Raw genomic sequence first — 19,798 nt, 5'->3', positions numbered from 1 at the left:
AATGTCAGAAATATACAAGTTCATAGGTGGCCTTTTCTCAACAGTGCTAAATTACTTGGCAGTAATTCAAATAGTATAAAATATGAATGACTGATCAAAGACAAATATGTCTGGATTTTTCTTCTTCTCCACAAAATGAACAAGGGTATGAGTGACACTGTATGAAAGGCCTGGATGCAACTCCACACTAAAATTATTTTCTTTTTCAGAGTTAGCACATTCTAAATTCCCCACATTTTCCACTAGCCCTCTTAGAAAAAAATCTCATCCATGATTTAGAGACCACCTATTATAGTGACTGCAATCTGATAGTCATTAATAAAATATTTAGGACCCATATTAGCTTAATTGAGTGACTCTAACCTTATCAGGATTAAATTAATGCAATTTGAGATGTTGTAAGATAGGTCTAATGAAGGCTGAAAGGATTTCTCTATGTCTCTTGATGATTACTCAGCCTAGCAAATTTCATTTCTCTAGAATACTATTTAATACTCTGTTATTCACAGAAAAAACAACAACACAGAGATATATAGGCATAAAATTAAAATCATATCTTGGTAAGCCAGCAGCTGTTTCTAGGTCTTGCTTTGGTAAATGTTTGCAAAATCTATCTATCTTTCAGGTTAATAATAGCTCTTTAGTAATTAGTAGACATAACTGGAATGCATGGATGGATATAAAATGAGAAAATAAGAGGAAGGAACTTGAACTACAATTATTGCAAATAAAACTACTGCAAAATTACTACAATAAATTATCTGCAAAATACTGAATATTGTGATGTGTAATAACCCGGAGATTGTGAGCCTTTGGGGACAGTGTTGTTTTTAAATAAGGTTGTAAGCCATTCTGAGCCTATGGGATAGAATGGGCTATAAATCTAACAAAGAAAAAGAAAAATGAAACTGGGAAAAAAATTATGTTTGGAATAGCTCCTCTAAAATGTATTCATTTTACTAAACATTTTCATCCATTTTATATAACTTATGTTGAACGTAGCCTGATTTTCAGCTTATTTACACACACTAATTCTGGCTATTTTATTGTGCCATCCATGAGAACCACCAAATAAATAGTTGCCTCTCCCCTATGAAATATATTTGCAGGTGTTTTTTTTTAAAAAATTGTCATCCAGTTATCAGTAACAATTATCTAGCAGAAAGATAAGACATTTCCTGTTCTTTTCTGTAAGAGAATAATTGCTGTGTGGAATGAGGAAATCTCACTGAAGAATATTTCACTTCATAGACATTCCTTATGTTCTAGAGTCTTTAGAGCATATACAATGGGCAGGTTCAGACATAACAGACAACCATGGTTCTGCTACAATAATGAGCCTGGGAGAGCCGCAGGCTCATGCACTTGCCCCATCCATTTTCCACAAGTAAGAGGAGAGTGACTGCTTTTGGTTTTGGTTTCAACTAAACCACAGTTTCATGTGTCAGGAGATGATAGAAAGGGAAAGGAAGCAGCAATGGGGCTTACCTTGACAGCCGGTTGAGCACACCAGCAATGAAGGGCTCTGTTTCCATTGTTCCCAACCGAGGATGTAGGCTCACACACCAGCCCCAAGAAGGGGTGGGGAGGCCGGCCGGCCCCCAGGGGGATGCTGGAGGAGGCGGGGACACAGGCCCTGTGGTTCTTTGGCGGGGGAGAGCATTAGGTTGAGGCTCCACCATCCAGAACAGCTGTGGTGACTGCAGAAGGTTATTTAAAGATAGGCTGACAGAGGATGAAGGCCAGCTATAGGCAAGGGCTGGTTGTTCCTGTACAGCCCTGTGAAGCAACGCACAACACCTGAAGCCAGCAGAGAAGGAGATATAGGTGACGGAATCTCCCCTCTCCTTGCATGGAACTCTGAAGCCAAACAGGGACTAAAGAACAGGTAGGCTAGAACAGCCCTGGGCCCCCAACAGCATGTTGCATATGAAACCAGAGAACAGTGGTTTCCTTCAAGCCACACTGAAGTAAAGCAAATTAGAAACCATGGTTTGAAAATGGTTTGTTAACTAACAAAAGCTTTCTATTTCTTTCTCTCATACTCATACCCACGGTCACAAAAATGCCTTGGCCTAATCCATAGCTATACAGTCATGAATCATGTATTCGGCTTTGAATATATTTTAAACGTTTTTAAAAAATATTTCAAATTTTAGGGAGTATTTTCAACAGCCTTGTTAATAAGTCCACAAAGTGACTAGTCCATAAACATTTACTAGTCAGCCTGCATATACATGCCAAAGTTGGTGATTTCTGGAAAATTGGTAGCCTAGAAGTTTAAAATTGGCAGCTTCTTCCAATTAACAGAAACATTTCTGCCTGTATCTCTGGAAGATATTCTTTATGTCACCAGCAACCATAGCTATATTAAGAACTCATATTAAGAAAACAAGATAGTTCATTTTCCATCTTAAATCCAAGAGCAAAACCTCAACCTTCTCCGATATGTCCCCGTTAGTGTTTAAAAAAAGAAAATCCTTCTAAAATTTGTTTATAAACTGCCTCTGACACAAACCAGTGACAGATGTAACCTGCTTCTGAAATAAAATACAAATAATCTAGTGTTATTTAGTTAACCTTGGAAACTATGAAAGGCCAGAGCAACTGCAAAACAGTATCTGTATGAAGAACATTTCTTCGTTCTCACTGCACTCTCAATCATATCAAAGTATCTAGACTTTCTTCTGCTTTTCCCCTCTCCACAAAATCACTAGCGTTAGTATTGGAATTAACAGCCTGTATAATCAAATTAATCATCCTTTTCTTAATATTAGCCTATATCTGACCTGTCATGTTTAATGGGAAAGTAGATTAGTACTACCTACAGCATCCAAAAGGAATCCATTCTTCTTCTTAATTGTAACATAGGAACTTTCTGTACACTGTAATCCCATGGTGGGGAACAACTTAAATAGGCCTATCTGGCATATTCCCATGTGAAGCAGAAATCTGCATGGAACATGGTTTTATTAATGGCATAATATCTGGCATTAGGTTGCTATATCTAAACACATGTTTCTAGCCCACATGGTTATGGCAGGCAAGTCAGAAAGTACTACTACACTGTGTGACCAGAATAAAGCACGAATTTAAAAATCCATGAGAATCTCCCTAATTCCATAAGTATGGTAAGGAGATGTGAGATTCCATGTACTGTAGTTAATTTACCATTTTACTGCCCTCATATGAAGCTGGCTTCTACCGAATCAGACTATTGGTCCATATAGCTCAGTATATCTACACCAACTGACAGTGGCTCTCCACAATTTTAGATTTATTTCCCAGCCCTACCTGATGATTCCAGACTGAACATGGGGCTTTCTCCATGCAAAGCACATGTTCTACCAATGAGCCAGCATTGGTAGAACATATTCTACCAATGTTCTACCCTTCCTTCCCCCTCACTTACTTTCAGATTCTCAACAGCCAGTTTAGTTCAACGCTTTAGTACTCTGATCAGCTATTCGGTCATTACTCTGTTCATGAGTATACTCATGATCACATACAAAACCTCCTGTCCATAGCCACCTTGTCTGAAATGCAAATTTGTCCAATTCACATTGCTCATATTTATTATGAACTGACTGTCATATCTTCCAGAAGTTCTCTTCCAGCTCAAGATGTAAAATGAGATTTTGTACATGCATGGCCAACATTCAAGCTGCCGTGTAAACACATGTGCAAAAGTTCTTTAGTGTTAGCCCTTTACACTTGATGAAACTCTCACTTAAACTCTTGTTGATTGCTGTGAAACTGCATAAAGCAAGCTGCTTTGTGGACTCATGAGCAGAAGTGATTGAATGTTAACTTCTTACTTGGAATGAAACTCTTACTGAGAGCTACATAACTAGACCACATGACTAAGCAGCCTTTTGTTCATTAGGTAAACACATTCTCTGTTTGGATCAGTTATTTCCATTGCTTCTTGTAAATATAAATATTTTACATGATTGCTGTCCCACCATCTAGATCTTAAACCCTCTCTTGGCTGGTGTTTGTGTGCAAGAGATTGAGAGAATGAATTTCCAGGCTACTCTTAGTCAGGGCTGGTATTGGGAATTCCAAGCAGCCCTGTGGTAATACACATGTGCTCAGTGCTATCAGCATGCACGTGCCAACATTACAAGCCAGAACTGATGAGCTCCCCACCCCCACATGCTGTAAAAGCTCAAAAATACTGAGCCAATTCTGAACCAAGTCAAGGAGATCATTCAGCCATCAAGGAGATCATTCACCCAGTGGCAAATCATCACAACATGAATTGTTATGTAACTATCGCAGTACAAAAGTACTCTATGTGCCACTGCAGTTGTGAAATCAATAGGACTAGACTAAATGTGTGAGCAGTGTAAGATCCCCTGCGGGGATGGGGCAATACTCTGGGAAGAGCACCTGCATGCTTGCATGCAGAAGGTTCCAAGTTCCCTCCCTTGCTTCTCTGGATAGGGCTGGGAGAGACTCCTGCCTGTAACTTAGGAGAAGCCGATGCCAGTCTGGGTAGACAATACTGAGCTAGATGGACCAAAGGGATAAGGCAGTTTCCTATGTCTGTAAGGTACACTGTTGAAAACAAAAGCTATTGAAAACTGAAGAAACTAAGATAAACTTGTCTCACTTCCCATCTTTTACAACCTATTTTATTGGAACACAAATTATCCAAACACATATTGTTTTCACTTTAATTGTATGAATATGTTGAACATTTTGCAAAATAGGTACTGTGGAAATCGCTTCGCTTGACCAAACTGAAGCCATTTTGTTAGCTTGATGCTAGAACTGTATTGGCAGAAATGCTTTGCAAAGAGAAAACAGGAACAAATGGTGTACATTCCTCTTTTGACCAGATAAGACAGTGTTCTGTACTTTGCAAGTGGTCTTTCGGGTCTGATCATGTCTGTGACCTGCACGGACTCTCTCTGACCCATTTTCAGCTGAAATGGTCTTTTATCATTAAAACAATACTTGGATTATAATAAACACAGCATGAAGACCACGTTATCATCCACAGTACTTAGCAAACATGCCTATTCTTGCATATTAAATTGCTTTTCAACCATTTTTTAAAAATACTTTGATTAAAGAGCAACCATGCTATCAACATTTTAGGCTTTTTAAAAAAATCCATATAATGTTTTTAGCTTATTAGGATATAGTTCTTCACTAGCTGAGCAAATACTATACTGACAAAGAAATAATCTCTTCTCTGTGCCTTTTGCTTTTTCAAAAAGTATGGATGTGCTACTTGTGCATTCACAAGTACGCCACAATCTGTTGCTATTTTACAAAAGCTCCAAAAGAAGAGATACATTTTTTACAGAGTACAGAATTCATAAAGAACTGTCATTATCTGCTCCTTTCACAAGATCAGGAACTGTGCCATTTTGTGGCAATCTTTATCTGCTACTTGCTTAAAGCCATTATCTCACGTAAGAATAAATTACAGTCATAGTCAGCTCCCCCGCCCACTATCCCTTTTCCTTTGTGAACTGTTCTGCTTTTAAAGCTTGCTGAAAGGGATTTCCCCCCAAAACTGTGGAAAAAGTTCACAATTCAGGCTTCTCGAGGCTTGTGAATTCTCTGCCGTCAACCCAATATTTTAGCCAGCTAAAGTTTTTTTTCTAGCTGATCAGGAGTGGCTCCCCCATGAAGCAAAACAAGGCAATTGCCTCAAGTGATGAACTTGGGGGGTCATTTTGTGTGTGTGTGGGGGGGGTAGAAAAATCTGTCATCCCCCCAAGCTGTGGTCAACTGCTAAAACACCCCCGCACAATTGTCTGCTAAGCTCAGAGCCCTGATGGTGCTGCCACCAAGTCTTCCCTGGAAAAGGGATTTCCAACTGTTGTTGACTACAACTCCCAGCATCCCCAGCTGCAATGCCTTGGGCTAGGCATTATGAGAGTTGAAGTCCACAACAGCTGGGAAGCCGTTACAGGGAAGACTGCTGCCACCCTTTATGTTTGTGACAGTGTGGTATCCAGACATCTGGTAATGGGATGTAGTATCTTATAACGTGGCAAAGTATTGTTTTCTGGCTAATGAGACTAGGATAAGAAATGTTGAGAAATGAGATATGGGGTTGGATTGAATTAAATTTTAGATTATGATGCATGGAGCCCTCAGTTTTATGTAATGGATGAACTCGGGTGTTATGGTTCTGTTTTATGTTTTAACAGTGTATTACTTTATTTGACCAAGTTCGCTTTTATGTAAAGTGCGCTTTTATGTAAAGCTTTTGTATTTTGTGTTTTGCTGGTCGAATGACTGTAACAATAAAGATTTGATTTGACATCTAGTAATAGCCTCCACTCCATGGGAAGGCAGAGTCATTGCTTGCCTCTGCTCCATGGGGGGACAGACTCCTGAGTCCCGACTTTGCTTGCCCCACCCTGCTTGCTCCCTCTTCCTGCTTGCATCCATTCATAGCTTGCCTGAGCCAGGTAACAGAAGATGCAAAGAGGAGGCTACAAGCTAGGTAGGGCCACTTTGCTTTCTCGTCCTCCTGTTGGCATCTGTCCATCACTTGGCTCAGGCAGGCAATTGATGGCCACAAAACAGGAGGCAGCAATGAAGGCAGGGGCATGTTGCTTCCTCATTCGCCTGCTGTCATGTGCCAGTCTCAGAAGGCTTACGGGTGACAGGTCTAGGGCTGAGGCAGGGCAGAACAGGCAGGAACTGTACTGGAACTGCACTGCACTGGAGTTCTTTGCATAGAATAAATGGACAGCAGCTAGGATAAAGACTGGATCAGGCAAGGCAGGAACTGGAAAGTTTCCAAAGTAGAGCCAGCAAGAGTGCCCAGAAAGCAAGTCCTCTGCAAATAGTTGTATCCAGCAACTGGCCATGAAGAGGAAGTATCTTAAATATCTTTGAAAAGGTACACACTTCTTTCCTGCAGTTGCAAACAAAGTTTATTCCTGAGGAGTCCTGCTGTTATTCTTCCTCTTGAGGAGACCCTACTAGGCTCCAGGTTCTTGGCAGTTAAGCAGGCACTTTTACGGCATTGGTGAAGGGCTTTGTAAGCTTGGTCACAATGGTGTGTTGGGGACCCTGAGTGGAGTTCCTGGTAAGTCCTGGGAGTGGCCAGGGGCTGCTGAGCCCTGGATGTGCTTGGGGAGTCAGTGGCTGGGGTGCGGCTAAGAGGATCCCCCAAGATGGTGGCAGCCCGGCATTCTCCCCCATGGCTACTAAAGCGGTGCTCAATGAAGAATCAAGCAGGGAAGGGTCCAGCAGATCTGGGCGGTGGGGGGAAGGATGGAAGAGGGTTTTCCTCAGGGGTGGGAACTGAGGCAGGTTCAGGATAATATGCTGGAATCTTCCCCTCAGTCCTCATCCTCTCAGGCAGGGGTGGATCCAGCAGGAAATTACAGGGGGTGCCACAGAAATTCCTCCCCCACATAAAAGATTTATATATTTATATGAGCCCATCTTGACGGTTCGTGAGAACAGCCTCAATATCATATATATCAGCAAGATCCGTGGTCAAAGCAGACATACCAATGACACTGTTGTGTTCAATACAGTTACAGTACTACTACTATGAATATGTATTTAATGATTTTCAACTAAAGTTCTCTAAGCAGTTTATATAGAAAAATAGATGGTAAATAAGATGGTTCCTTGAAACATAAGATAGTCTTTCCAAACAGCAGAGTGAATACACTGGGGAAGGAGGAGCACCTTTTATTGCCCTGCCTCCATAAGCGCTCTTTAGGTAAGGTAAAGTATGCCGTTGAGTCGGTGTCGACTCCTGGAGACTACAGGGCCCTGTGGTTGTCTTTGGTAGAATACAGGAGGGGTTTACCATTGCCATCTCCCGCACAGTATGAGATGATGCCTTTCAACATCTTCCTATATTGCTGCTGCCTAAAATAGGTGTTTCCCATAGTCCGGGTAACATACTAGCAGGGATTTGAACCGACTTGCTAGTCAAGTTATTTCCCCACTGCGCCATTAGGTGGCATAAGTGCTCTTTACCTTCCAAAAATATGTTCCTGGGATTCCTGAAGCCCTCAGGGATATATATTTGAGACGCAAAGAGCACTTATGGAGGCAGGGAAGTGAAAATAACTGCTCCTTGTCAGGAGCAGCCTCTCTGTGCAGGGACGCAAATCTGCTGCATCCCAAGATGGCTGTCCCAGATGTCAACCACTATGACCTGTGCTTTACAAATCCTATTGTTAATTTAACCCTGTATGTTAATTTAATCTGATGGTTTTCATTGTGACTTCTAAAAATGTAATTCTTTTTCTGTGATAGCATGCCGTTATGGACCAAAACTTTGTGTCTGAATATTTAAATATGGCATTGGGTTGCAATCCCATACAATGCTTGTTATTATTAAACTATATTGACCAAATGGATCCTTCTCATGCTTGTGGTTGTTAAATCATAAAAACGAAAATGACCCAATAGAGATAATTCAATTCAAGAGAACAAATATTTTTGATTTTTTTCTTTTAAAAAGGTTAGACAAACAGGAACTGGATTTTCCTGAGCAATAATTGCAATCGTCAAAACAAACAGAAAACACTTGCAGTTTGTCTTCTATGGACTAGAATAAAGTTAAGACAAACACAGTAGAAATGTATAATCTCTAAATAGTTTAAGCAACAGAAGGACAATTAAGACTACTGTTATTCCTCCTTTCCTTTACAGGGAGACCAGTTCTTCTTGACAGACTCTATAATAAAGAAAGTTTTGATTAGCACATCAACTTTTTTCATGTGTTGTTTCTGGATTTACTCAGTGGGAAAATGTGGTCAGCTGGGGAAATTCTATGCCCCATGAGATTTTGGTTAAGCTGAAACATAAATCTCCTGTCTTATGTTGTTTGTTTCCCATGACAAAGCTAGGATTTTGGAAATAATGAGGCCTAGCCATTTCTTTCAAAAGGGGAAATTCACAGGGAGTTTACCATGAAATTGATTTAGCAGCATGGGATTCAAAATGATAGTCATTCTCAATTTAGTGTACACATTTTTCATTTAGACACAATTCAGTGAACATTTAGCATCCTTATGCACTACTGAAACTAACTGGATCTAAGTGCATGTACTAGAATGCAGCTTTATAGTCTGATCCTAACAATGTTTACTTGAAAATGAGTTCACTTCATTCAGTGGGATTTACTTCTATATGAATACTCTTGGGACTGCAGCTATGCAACCCAATCCTATGCTTATTTAATGAGAAGTACATCCCACTGAGTTCAATGGGATTTACTCCCAAGTAAGTGTGCACAGGAGTACATCCTTAGGAACTAAGCACATATTTACTGCAGGAGAGGAGGTTTTTAGTCAGCCCCTTGTCATACAGCATGTTGGGACTCAGAGGAGAATCTGAGATATTTCTCAGAACATTAGACAAGAATTCTGGAAGTCCTATCACCTTTCAGATCTCATTTACTTTTCTCCCTTTCTGACAAGTTTCTCTTTTAACTAGGTTTATCTCTTTCTTCATAAGCCATTCAACCCACACACTCCTCCATGTTCTCATGTCACCATGATGCTTCCAATAAAGATTTATGTGACATTTAACCATCTATCAAGAGGCCAAGGCACAAGTTACGGTAGTAACAGAAGCATCAAAAAAATGGTGTTTCTAAAGACTGCAGGGGAAAGAATATGCTGGTTGTCACAAGAATTTTGTTACAAGTGGAAATGTTTCATTTCCTTAACATGTTGTAGTGTAGCAGAGTTTTGTTATCTTAATCTATCAGTTCTAGGTCCAAATATTTACAAAGCTAATCAACAAATGTTGTACAACTAGTACTCTTCAGATAATTTCATTGTGAACTCCTTACAGTCTGGCATTTTAAGAGCTTCAGAATTCTACTTCATTTTGAAATTATATGCTTTTTGTGATCTTCAGTTCTTTTTAGGTCCCCAAGCAGCAACAGAGAAAGTGGGAGTTGTCATTTTTTAAAGGGATGCACCCGGCACCACTTGGGGACCTAAAAGGAACTTAAAGAAAACAATCTTTTACACAGAAGCCATGCTGAAAGGCTACCAGCTTAGTGCTCCATATTTATCATGTATGCTGTTTCCTGGCTCCCATCCAGTCCTAGATAAGAGAGGGGGAGGAGGAGAGAGCAACAAGGGGCAGGAGAGAGAGGGCCAGGGAGGGTCTGACAAAAATACTAACTGAATCTGACCCAACACTCCCGCTGGAAGGGGCAATGTTGGCCCTCCTGACAGTCTGAGTGTCAGATCAGGTTGGACCAAAATCTGACATTTTGGGCTATGCAGTGGCCTAATAAACTTACAGCATGCTCCTGGCAGTAAAAGTATGTAAAGGTACATAATGCTCAAGGAAAACCAGTAACTACAGGGTAGAAAGTAGAACATGCCCATCAGAGTTTGCAGCAACAGTTTGCAGCAACACGTCCAGCAATGGCCACCTAATATTTGGATTAGGTTGGGGATTGACAGAGGAAGTGTGACTCTGTTGTTCCTTTTGAATCTCTCAGCGGCTTTTGATACTATTGACCAAAGTATCCTTCTGGAATGTCTGAGAGTGTTAGGGGTGGGAGGCACTGTTTTATAGTGGTTCCGCTCCTACCTCTCGGACAGATTCCAGATGGTGTTGATTGGAGACTGTTGCTCTTCAAAATTTCAGTTTATGTGTCGCATCCCTCAGGGCTCCATACTGTCTCCAATGCTCTTTAATATCTACATGAAACTGCTTGGAGAGATCATCAGGGGATTTGGTTCAGGGTGTTATCAGTATGCCGATGACACCCAGATCTACCTCTCCATGTCAACATCATTGGGAGATGGCATAACAACCCTAAATGCCTGCCTGGAAGCAGTAATGGGCTGGATGAGGGAGAATAAACTAAGACTGAATCCAGATAAGACTGAGGTACTTATTGTGTGGGATCAGAACTCCAGAGACGATTTTGATCTGCCTGTTCTAGATGGGGTCACATTTTCCCAAAAGGAACAGTACACAGTCTAAGAGTGCTTTTGGATCCACATATCTCCCTGGTATCTCAGGTTGAGGCAGTGGCCAGAGGGGCTTTCTATCAGCTTTGGCTGATAGGCCTGCTGCACCCGTTTCTTGAGATGAACGACTTCAGAACAGTGGTACATATGTTAGTAAACTCCAGACTTGACTTCTGCAATGCATTCTGTGTGGGCCTGCCTTTGCACATAGTCCGGAAACTCCCATTGGTACAGAATGCAGCAGCCAGGTTGGTCTCTGAGTCATCTCAGAGAGACCACATCACCCCTTTGTTGACAGAACTACACTGGCTACCAATAGGTTTCTGGGCAAAATACAAAGTGCTGGTTATCCTCTATAATAAAGTGCTAAGTGAGTGTCCATGCCTTTGGAACGTTGGGGTCTGCGTCTGTGTCTCCCTGGGCTGTTCTGGGCCTGCGCGAAGCACAGGCCCAGAACAGCCTGAGGGAGACACGACCACTGACACCAGGTGGCCATGCTGCTGCTGGAGGAGTTCCGAGCAGGAGCTCCCTGCCGGGGGCGGTGACAAGGAACGGACGGAGGCTGCGGGGCATTGCCGCAGGGGGGATGAAGGAGAGGCAGGCGGCTTGGGGGGCTTTTTCTCAGCCAGGCCTGACTCCATAATTCGCACCAAGGACGGGCCCGCGGGCAGCCTGGCTCCCTCTCATTAATGCTGGGTGGGTGGGCGGGGGGGGGGGCAGACAGAGGAGCAAGGCAGCTGTGGCAGCCCTCGGCCCCGTAGCAGCGCGTTAGTGGCTGCTGGCGAGGGGACTGGCGAGGAGGATCCCTCCTCGGGGGACTGAGAGGTTGCTGACGGAGGGGGCCGGGTTGGGCGTCTGCTTTGCTCGATCCCAGTTGCGCCCGGCAGCTTTTCCGCCAGAGACGTCTCTGCCGGCTGCAGAGATATGGTCCTGGGGAGGGAGGCCTTCGGTGCAAGGAGGGGGCTGCAAACAGAAGACCGGGGGGGCGGGGTCAGGCTGGCTCTGCTTGCAAGCATGCTCAGCAGCTGCTGCGACTGAAGCGCTCCCCCCCCTTTGGAAACCAGCCCCTGCCAGCCCCGCCTCCCACCCTGCTGAGCATCCCGTCCAGGTGCTGCCAGAGAACCCGTCCACCAAGGCAGTGTTGCGGGGGCGGGGGGGAGGTCAAGGGGCACACAATGCCCACGGCAGTGTTTGGACGCCTGCTGCGCCAAGCCGCGCTGCACCCTGGCGGTCGGGCAGCAGCAGCCCTCCTCCTTCCACTGCTACCTCTTCAACTGCATCTACCGCGGCCGCGCTGTCTGCCTCTTCTCCCCGCAGCACGGCTACAGCAGCTACTACCTGGAGCCCTGCAGCAACCCACCAAGTCCGGATAAGAAGGGCCTTCCATCGCAGCCCCCTCCGCTGTCTCCGAGCTGGAGTTTGGTTCATTTCTTAAAACTGTGTTGAAATGTGCCCTGAAGCTCTGTCTATGGTCCTGGGGAGGGACAAGCATTTAGCACATGCCCAGAGGGCTCTGTTGTTTTGCACATTCCAGGGTGAGTCCCGACTTTGAGAACGGAACAGTTTGAGAAAGGAAGGGAAAGGACAAAAGAAACAAGGAGGGAGGGAGCGAAGGTAGGAAACAAAGAAGGAAGGAAGGAAGGAAAAGGAAAGAAAAAGGAGAAAAGAATGAAGGGAAAAGGACCAAAAAAAAACCAGAAAAAAGGGAGGAGCAGCCAACCACAAAGAGCGAGCCCGTTAAAGAAAGAAAAGAGAAAAAGAGGGGGGGGGAAGAACGATGGGAGTAAGAGGTGGAAGAAAGGAAGGAAAGGAGAGAGAGAGAGAGAGAGAGAGAGAGGGAGAGGGAGAGGGAGAGAGAGAAGAAAGGAAGGAAAGGAAACAGAGGAAGAGGGAGAGAAAAGGAAGGAGTGAAAGAGAGAGAGAGAGAAAGAAAAAAGGAGAGGAGGGCGAAAGAGAGAGGGAGAAGGAATAAAGGAAACAACAACAACAACAAGAAAAAAGGTCCTAGCGCCCGTTATTTTAATGGGCTTAAAAATACTAGTAACCTATAAAGCCCTAAATGGCTTAGGCCCTGTCTATTTCAGAGAACGTCTTCTTCATTATGAGCCCCACTGCCCACTGAGGTCGTCTAGAGAGGTCCATCTCCAGTTGCTGCTAGCTCGGCTGGTGGACACATGGGGACAGGCCTTACAGACAGTGCGCCCTACTGAAATATGATCCTCTCCATCTCTTGCAATTTTTAAAAAGCACTTGAAAATCCACCTCTTCACCCAAGCTTTTTCAGTTTTTTAGATTTTAAAGTTTTAATGTTTTTGATTTTTAGTTTGTCTAAATCATTTTAAGATAGTTCTGAATGTTTTAACTTGTTTTATGTTATTGCTAACAGCCCAGAGACAAAAGTTTGGGACGGTGTACAAATTTGACAAATAAATAAAAAAAAAATAATATAAAAAATATTTGCACCATCCAAAATGCATCAGCCATCATGACTAGGAATGAAAGGAAGTTGGTGAGCATTAACCCACATCTGTGGTCCATAAGAATACAATCTCTCTTACCAGGACCCCTGTGCGACACATGACTTATATTGAGTGTGTATTTCTGAGGCTGGGAACTATGGATAGATTGGGGATTCTGTTGGTGTATCGTCCACCCCGCTGCCCAACTGACTCAATAACTGAGCTGGCGGAGCTGGTCTCGGAGTTGGTGTTGGAGTCACCCAGACTTTTAGTGCTGGGGGACTTCAATATCCATTGTGAGGCTGACTTGTCTGGTGTAGCTCAGGAGTTCATAGAGGCCACGAAAACTAGACGGGCCTATCCCAACTAGTTTCAGGACCAACTCATATTGCCAGCCACTCATTCGATTTGGTCTTTTGTTCAGATCAGGCAGGTGTTCTGTGGGTGGGGGATCCTGTGGTTTCCCCATTGTCATGGAGGGACCACTACATGGTTAAGTTTGGTTTCACAGCCACAACCCAGCCCTGCAGGGGCTGCGGACTTATTAAGATGGTCCGTCCAAGTCAGCTTCTGGACCCAGGAGGAGTCCAAAAAGACCTGGAGGGTTTTAATGCTGGCCCTGCCAGTGATTCTGTCGGTGCCCTGGTGGGAATGTGGAATAGAGAATTCACCAGGGCAGAAGACACGATCGCTACTACACGTCCCTTCCGACCTGCATTAAAAGTGGCCCCTTGGTTTACAGAGGAGTTTCAGGGTCTGAAGTTAGGTGACTGGAGCGCAAATGGAGGAAAATTCAGCTTGAAATTGACAGGACACAGCACAGAGCCCATTTGAAGGTTTATGCGGAAGCGGTGCGTGTGGCAAAAAAACAATTCTGGTTGGTGCGCATTGCTTCTGCACATTGTCTGCATTCAGAAGAGCTGTCCCAGGTTGTGAGGAGTTTGATTCAGGCTACTTCCATTTCAAACCAGTCCCTGGAGATTTTGTTCTCCTGTGATGCTTTTAATGGGTTCTTTGCAGACAAAATATCTTGTATTCGGGCCGACACTGCTGGTTTTGCAGAGTCTATTAAGGTGGTGTCCAGCAATCCTTCTTGCTGTATTAGACTGGATCAGTTTCAATCTGTGATACCTGAGGACGTGGACAAGCTGCATGGGGCAGTGCAGCCTACCACTTATTCTCTGGATCCCTGACCAACTTGGCTGCTTCAATCTAGAAGGGAAATTGTTGGAGATTGCGTAGTTAATATCATTAAGTCATTGCTCAGGGAGGGTAGGATGCCTCCTTGTTTGAAGGAGGCAATGGTTAGACCACTTCTTAAGAAGATTTTCCTAGGTCCCTCAGTGATGGATAGTTATAGGCCAGTCTCCAATCTCCCATGGTTGGACAAGGTGATTGAGAGAGTGGTGGCTAACCAGCAGCAGGCAGTTTTGGAGGAAACCAATTATCTAGACCCATTTTAAACTGGCTTTAGAGCAAGCTATGGGGTTGAGACAGCCTTAGTTAGCCTGATGGATGACCTTTACCAGGGAATCGACAGAGGAGTGTGACTCTGTTGGTTCTTTTGGATCTCTCGGCGGAGTTCGATACCATCGACCATAGTATCCTTCTGGATCACCTGGGGGACTTGGGGATAGGAGGTACTGCTTTTCAGTGGTTCTTCTCCTATCTCTCAGGCAGATTCCAGATGGTGGAGTTTAGTGACAGTTGCTCTTCAGAATGGGAGCTATTATACGGAGTCCCTCAGGGCTCCATTCTGTCACCAATACTTTTCAACATTTACATGAAACCTCTGGGTGAGGTCCTCAGGAGATTCAGTGCAGGGTGTTCTCAGTATGCTGATGACACCCAAATCTATTTCTCCTTATCATGATGATGATGATGATGATGATGATGAAATGGCATTCATTCCATAAATGCCTACCTACAGGCAGTAATGGGCTGGATGAAGGACAACAAATTGAAGCTGAATCCAAGCAAGATGGAGGTGCTCATTGTGGGGGTATAGAATCTGAGGGATGAGTTAGATCTTCCTGTGCTGGATGGAATTACACTCCCCCAGAAGGAACAGGCATGCAGCTTGGGAGTGCTCTTGGATCCAGGCCTCACCAGGAGTGCTTTCTATCAACTTTGGCTGATTCGACAGCTGTGTCCATTCCTTGAAGAGAACAATCTGAAACCAGTGGTGCATCAGCTGGTAACCTCCAGGCATGATTATTGCAATGCGCTCTATGTGGGGCTGCCTTTGTACGTAGTTCAGAAATTTCAGTTAGTTCAAAATGCAACAGCCATACTGGTCTCTGGGGTAACCCAGAGAGACCATATTATGCCTGTCTTAAAACAGTTGCACTGGCTAACAATATGTTTCCAGACAAAATACAAAGTGCTGGTAAAGCTCTTTAAAGCCCTGAACCTTTAAAGCCTTGAACCTTTTAAAACCTTTAAAGCCCTGAACGGCTTGGGTCCGGACTACCTTAGAAAGCGCTTTCTTCCTTATGGTCCCCATTGCACGCTGAGGTCATCTGGAGAGGTCCGTCTCCAGTTACCACCAGTATGTCTGGTGGTGACTCGTAATCAAGCCTTCTTTGTAGCTGCTTCTGGCCTATGGAATGCACTCCCGACAGATATCCGCAGTTAGGCTTGCTGCTGGCCAAGTGAGCCCTAAAAACCTACTTGTTTGGCCTGGCCTTCCAAGGTTTTTAAATTGTTTTTTTAAAAGTATTTTAATTGGTTTTAAATGGTTTTGAATTTTTCTTTTAAAAAAAATTATATTGTTTTAAGCAGTGTATTTTAAATGGTGTTTGTTTTTATGTCTTTTTAAACTTCTTGTGCACTGCCCAGAGCCTTTGGATGGGGCGGTCTATAAATGAAATAAATAAATAAATAAAGGCAGTTCACACAATTGAAAACTGCGTAGGACAAATATCCCACCCAGCTTTGAGAGATGTGTGCGTTTCTGATTTTTGATCATGTGTAAGCATACTAGGTAGGAGGAGTGGAGTGTGATCGTGTGTGAGAGAGGAGTGGCGTAAGATGGCTTTTCCTCCTATCATATGAACTGCTTTTATGAGTATTTCTGGATTACCTGGAAGTGTTACTAATAAGCTTCCTCAAGTAGACAGCCTTTCAAAAACTGGCAGTCTCAAAACAAAGAGAATGAAGGAGCATGGAACATGCCTAAATTTTGGCTTAATACCAGCACTATACCTTCTGTAACTTCCTTCCTTGTAACTTGCTTTTGTAACTGGCTCTGAAGCAACCCAACACAGACCAGCAGAAAAAAACAAGATAGAACTAGTGTGCACCCCCCCCCCCAAATCTACTTGTTAATCTGCACCATTTTCAAAAGACTGAGTGGTTCGTGCTGTCACCTGAAACTGCCTCCTTATGAATTTTTAGTTTGTTTGTTTTTTCAAAAAGCGGTTAATGTTGCCTTCTTAGTTTATTTGGCAGCTTTACTCTCTGACTCTCATACTGTAGATGGAAAAATACCTTTCAGGTGCCGAAGCCAGAAAGATTTCATATTGATTAGATTCTTTCCAAAAGGATCGTATTATGAAGTGTTACAGGGCAACTGTATAAAATCCCAAAAGTCACTCAGGGAACCAAATCTTCATTTACACAGATGCATTTATGCTGGTTCTGAGGCCAGAAATACTCCTAGATCATCTTTTGAAAAGCCACAGAAATTCAGGTAACTAATCAAATTCCGAGGCAGAAAAATTGAAAATCGTTTCAAGCTGTGGTGTAAGGTTCATAACTAGTTGAAACTATTTGGTATATTGTTAGTGTGAATGGTGTAATGAGCCAAACTAACTTCAAAAATCCACTGGGCAAATTATAGACAGTAGGAAGAGTGAAACAACTGTTCATTTTGGAAAGTATGTCTGGCTACCAAAAGTTATATTCAGTCCAGCTCAGCTGAAATACCTCCTTCTGAATCCATCAAGCCCTAACTGTGACGATGTAGGCTCCATCTGAGATTTAATTTTAATAACATAGCATTAATTTCTCTTTAAAATACCTACTTGTCCCCAGGGAAGCATAATACTGATTTGAAACCATAAAGGCAAACATCTATTTGTGAGCATGATTATGTATTACTTACCTTGCACACCTTGCACAGATGTTCAATGTGACCTTGGCTTGCGGTTCAGCTGTGTGTATACTTCGAGCTTGGTTAAATTTGCTCCCAGAATAAATGACACTAGTTACTCCTTCCATTCTTAAATCATCAAGATCCTCTGCAAAAAAGAAAAGGAAAAGGAAAGCCAAAGCAAAAAGGTATTACTAAGCAAATATTTGCAGCAATAACAATATATCCATTTTAGAACTACTAGGGAAATTCCAGCAGTAAAAAAGCTGGAAAGCAAACAAAATTACTAGTAGGAACATATGAACTCATATTTAATGCACACATCATAGCCACAATTTATATGTCAAATAATTGTGGTTGGGCATGATCCAGCCTGTGTGCCACTTCCACACTAATCATCCCAGTGGATATCCAAGAATACAGTCCAACAGTCTCTACTCAACCACCTTATTTACCAGACTAGGGTCTGGGAGCTGATTAGAGTGGCATGCTTTGGTCATCCTGGATCCAGCTGAGCTGTCACAGGACTGAGAGAGCCTGAATCTGGCCAGACCCTTCTTCGCTTTTTGCAACTCCCCACTATAGGAACCCAGGAGCGGCTGAAGTGACTCCCTTAGGCAGGCCTTCTGAAATGTTAGCTTCTTCCATCTATCTGGTTCTATCAGTTTGGGAAAGAGGAAACTGGATGCCTGGGCCATCTGCAGTTTGCAGGACCAGAACTCACATTGCTACCACACATTCAGGTGTATGATGGTACACCTGGCCTAGAGCAGCAATTGCACAGTATAGGTACATTTTCGGCTGCAGAGCTAACGGCAGCTTCAGGGGCTATTTAGACCAGGGAAATGGCACAGGGAAAGGGCTACCCCCACTCCCCATCACCTGATTCTTAAAATACAGACTTTAATCTTACTCTCCTCTGACCTTAACAAAAGTATCTATCTGGCCCATGCCAATAAAGCACTACAAAAGGAAATCATGAATATTCAGAAAGGTGTACAAATAGATGGAACCTGTTTAAAAACAGTATTGTTGAATACAAAAAACACCCATCATCACATTTTGGAAATATGTCCGTTTGTAAATATTATAAGTGCCATGGTCCAGCTTGTGACAGCTCCCCCTTATAGTAATGATTCTGAGTCAGATGCTGAGGAGGCAGGACCAACCCCAGTCCGAGAATTTGATTCCACACAAAAACCTGAAAGAGCCCAGGAGCTGCAGACCCCCAAGGCAGACTGCTCAGGCAGCACCCTTGCAACTTGACCCCACTGTAGAGCTGGCCTCTCCCACACCATCACATCCTCCAATATCTGCATGCTATTGATTGCCTCCCTCCCACCCCATATTTTCATGCAAAGGCAAGGCAGGGATTGGCCTTGCCTTGCCTGCCTCTTGCCTATGCCCTGCCTCTCTTTTGCCTCAGCTTACTGGTAACCAGGGCAGGACAATATGTCTCTGAAAATCTAGCCAAATTGCTCAAGTTTACTGCAGATTCCTCTCTAATAAATCTTCATTGTAAATTGTGTTTATAGGGGAGAAAGTCATGGTCAATGACCACATTTTAAGGAATCAGTGCTGATAAACAAGCATGAAAATATTGAATTCATTAGTATATAGTTCAGCAAGCTGCATTTTGGACTTTTCAGATAGATGGCTACATACCTTGGAGATGTTTATATAGTGTACATTAAATTTTGCTTAGCCTTGAGTGCTATGCTCATATTCCTTTATATCCTCATAGTTTGTGTGAAAGTCACACTTTTCTTTTACATAAAAATGCATGTCAATTCTGTGAAATCACTAACCTTTGGTTAGAAAGGTGAATGTACATTTGAACCCTGATATATATATGTCTTGGCTATTATCTATCAAGAAGGGTTGCAATTTTTTTAAAAAATGTAATCCACCTTTCTGCTCAATGGGCTATATGTTACCTTTTATCAGTTATATAATCAATTAAATTATAAACCGGCCGACATCCTGACTAAGCTTGTGACCAAGCACTAGGAAGGAGCATCTTTGCAACAGATACATTCCTGAGCTCCACAGAGCCCAAGGCGGGGGGGCACAATTTGGGGTTCTATCCTTTCTTGGAATGCCATGTACCATTGAAAAATATCCCTGAGGGTCACACAGTCCTCAAATAAATACTTTCAGGTGGAGAGGGCATTTTCAGGAGAGAACATTAATACTTCTCTTGCATTGAGCACTGGACACTGTGGAGATCAGGAAGTTCTTCTTTCCAGTACTCAGCTGCAAAGTTAGTTAGGAGGTTAGCCAATGTTATTAAA

At 43.1% G+C, this 19,798-nt stretch overlaps 1 protein-coding gene across 5 annotated transcripts in view; it reads right to left on the bottom strand.

The window, feature by feature from the left end:
* C4H8orf34 (chromosome 4 C8orf34 homolog) overlaps positions 1-19,798 on the bottom strand; it is a 147,264-nt gene that overhangs the window by 52,552 nt on the left and 74,914 nt on the right. For 4 of the 5 annotated variants that reach the window (XR_008306879.1, XR_008306882.1, XR_008306881.1 and 1 more), the window contains exon 8: positions 17,517-17,652. Coding sequence is in view for 1 of the 5 variants with exons in the window: in XM_053249107.1 (XP_053105082.1) it covers positions 17,517-17,652 (136 nt within the window). In the remaining 4 variants the exon portion in view is untranslated. The remainder of the gene's footprint in view (positions 1-17,516; positions 17,653-19,798) is intronic. The other variant, XR_008306880.1, reaches the window with a different exon arrangement.

Source organism: Hemicordylus capensis, chromosome 4, assembly GCF_027244095.1.
Source record: "Hemicordylus capensis ecotype Gifberg chromosome 4, rHemCap1.1.pri, whole genome shotgun sequence".
Lineage (NCBI taxonomy): Eukaryota > Metazoa > Chordata > Lepidosauria > Squamata > Cordylidae > Hemicordylus > Hemicordylus capensis.
This window is presented reverse-complemented; position numbering and strand designations above follow the sequence as displayed.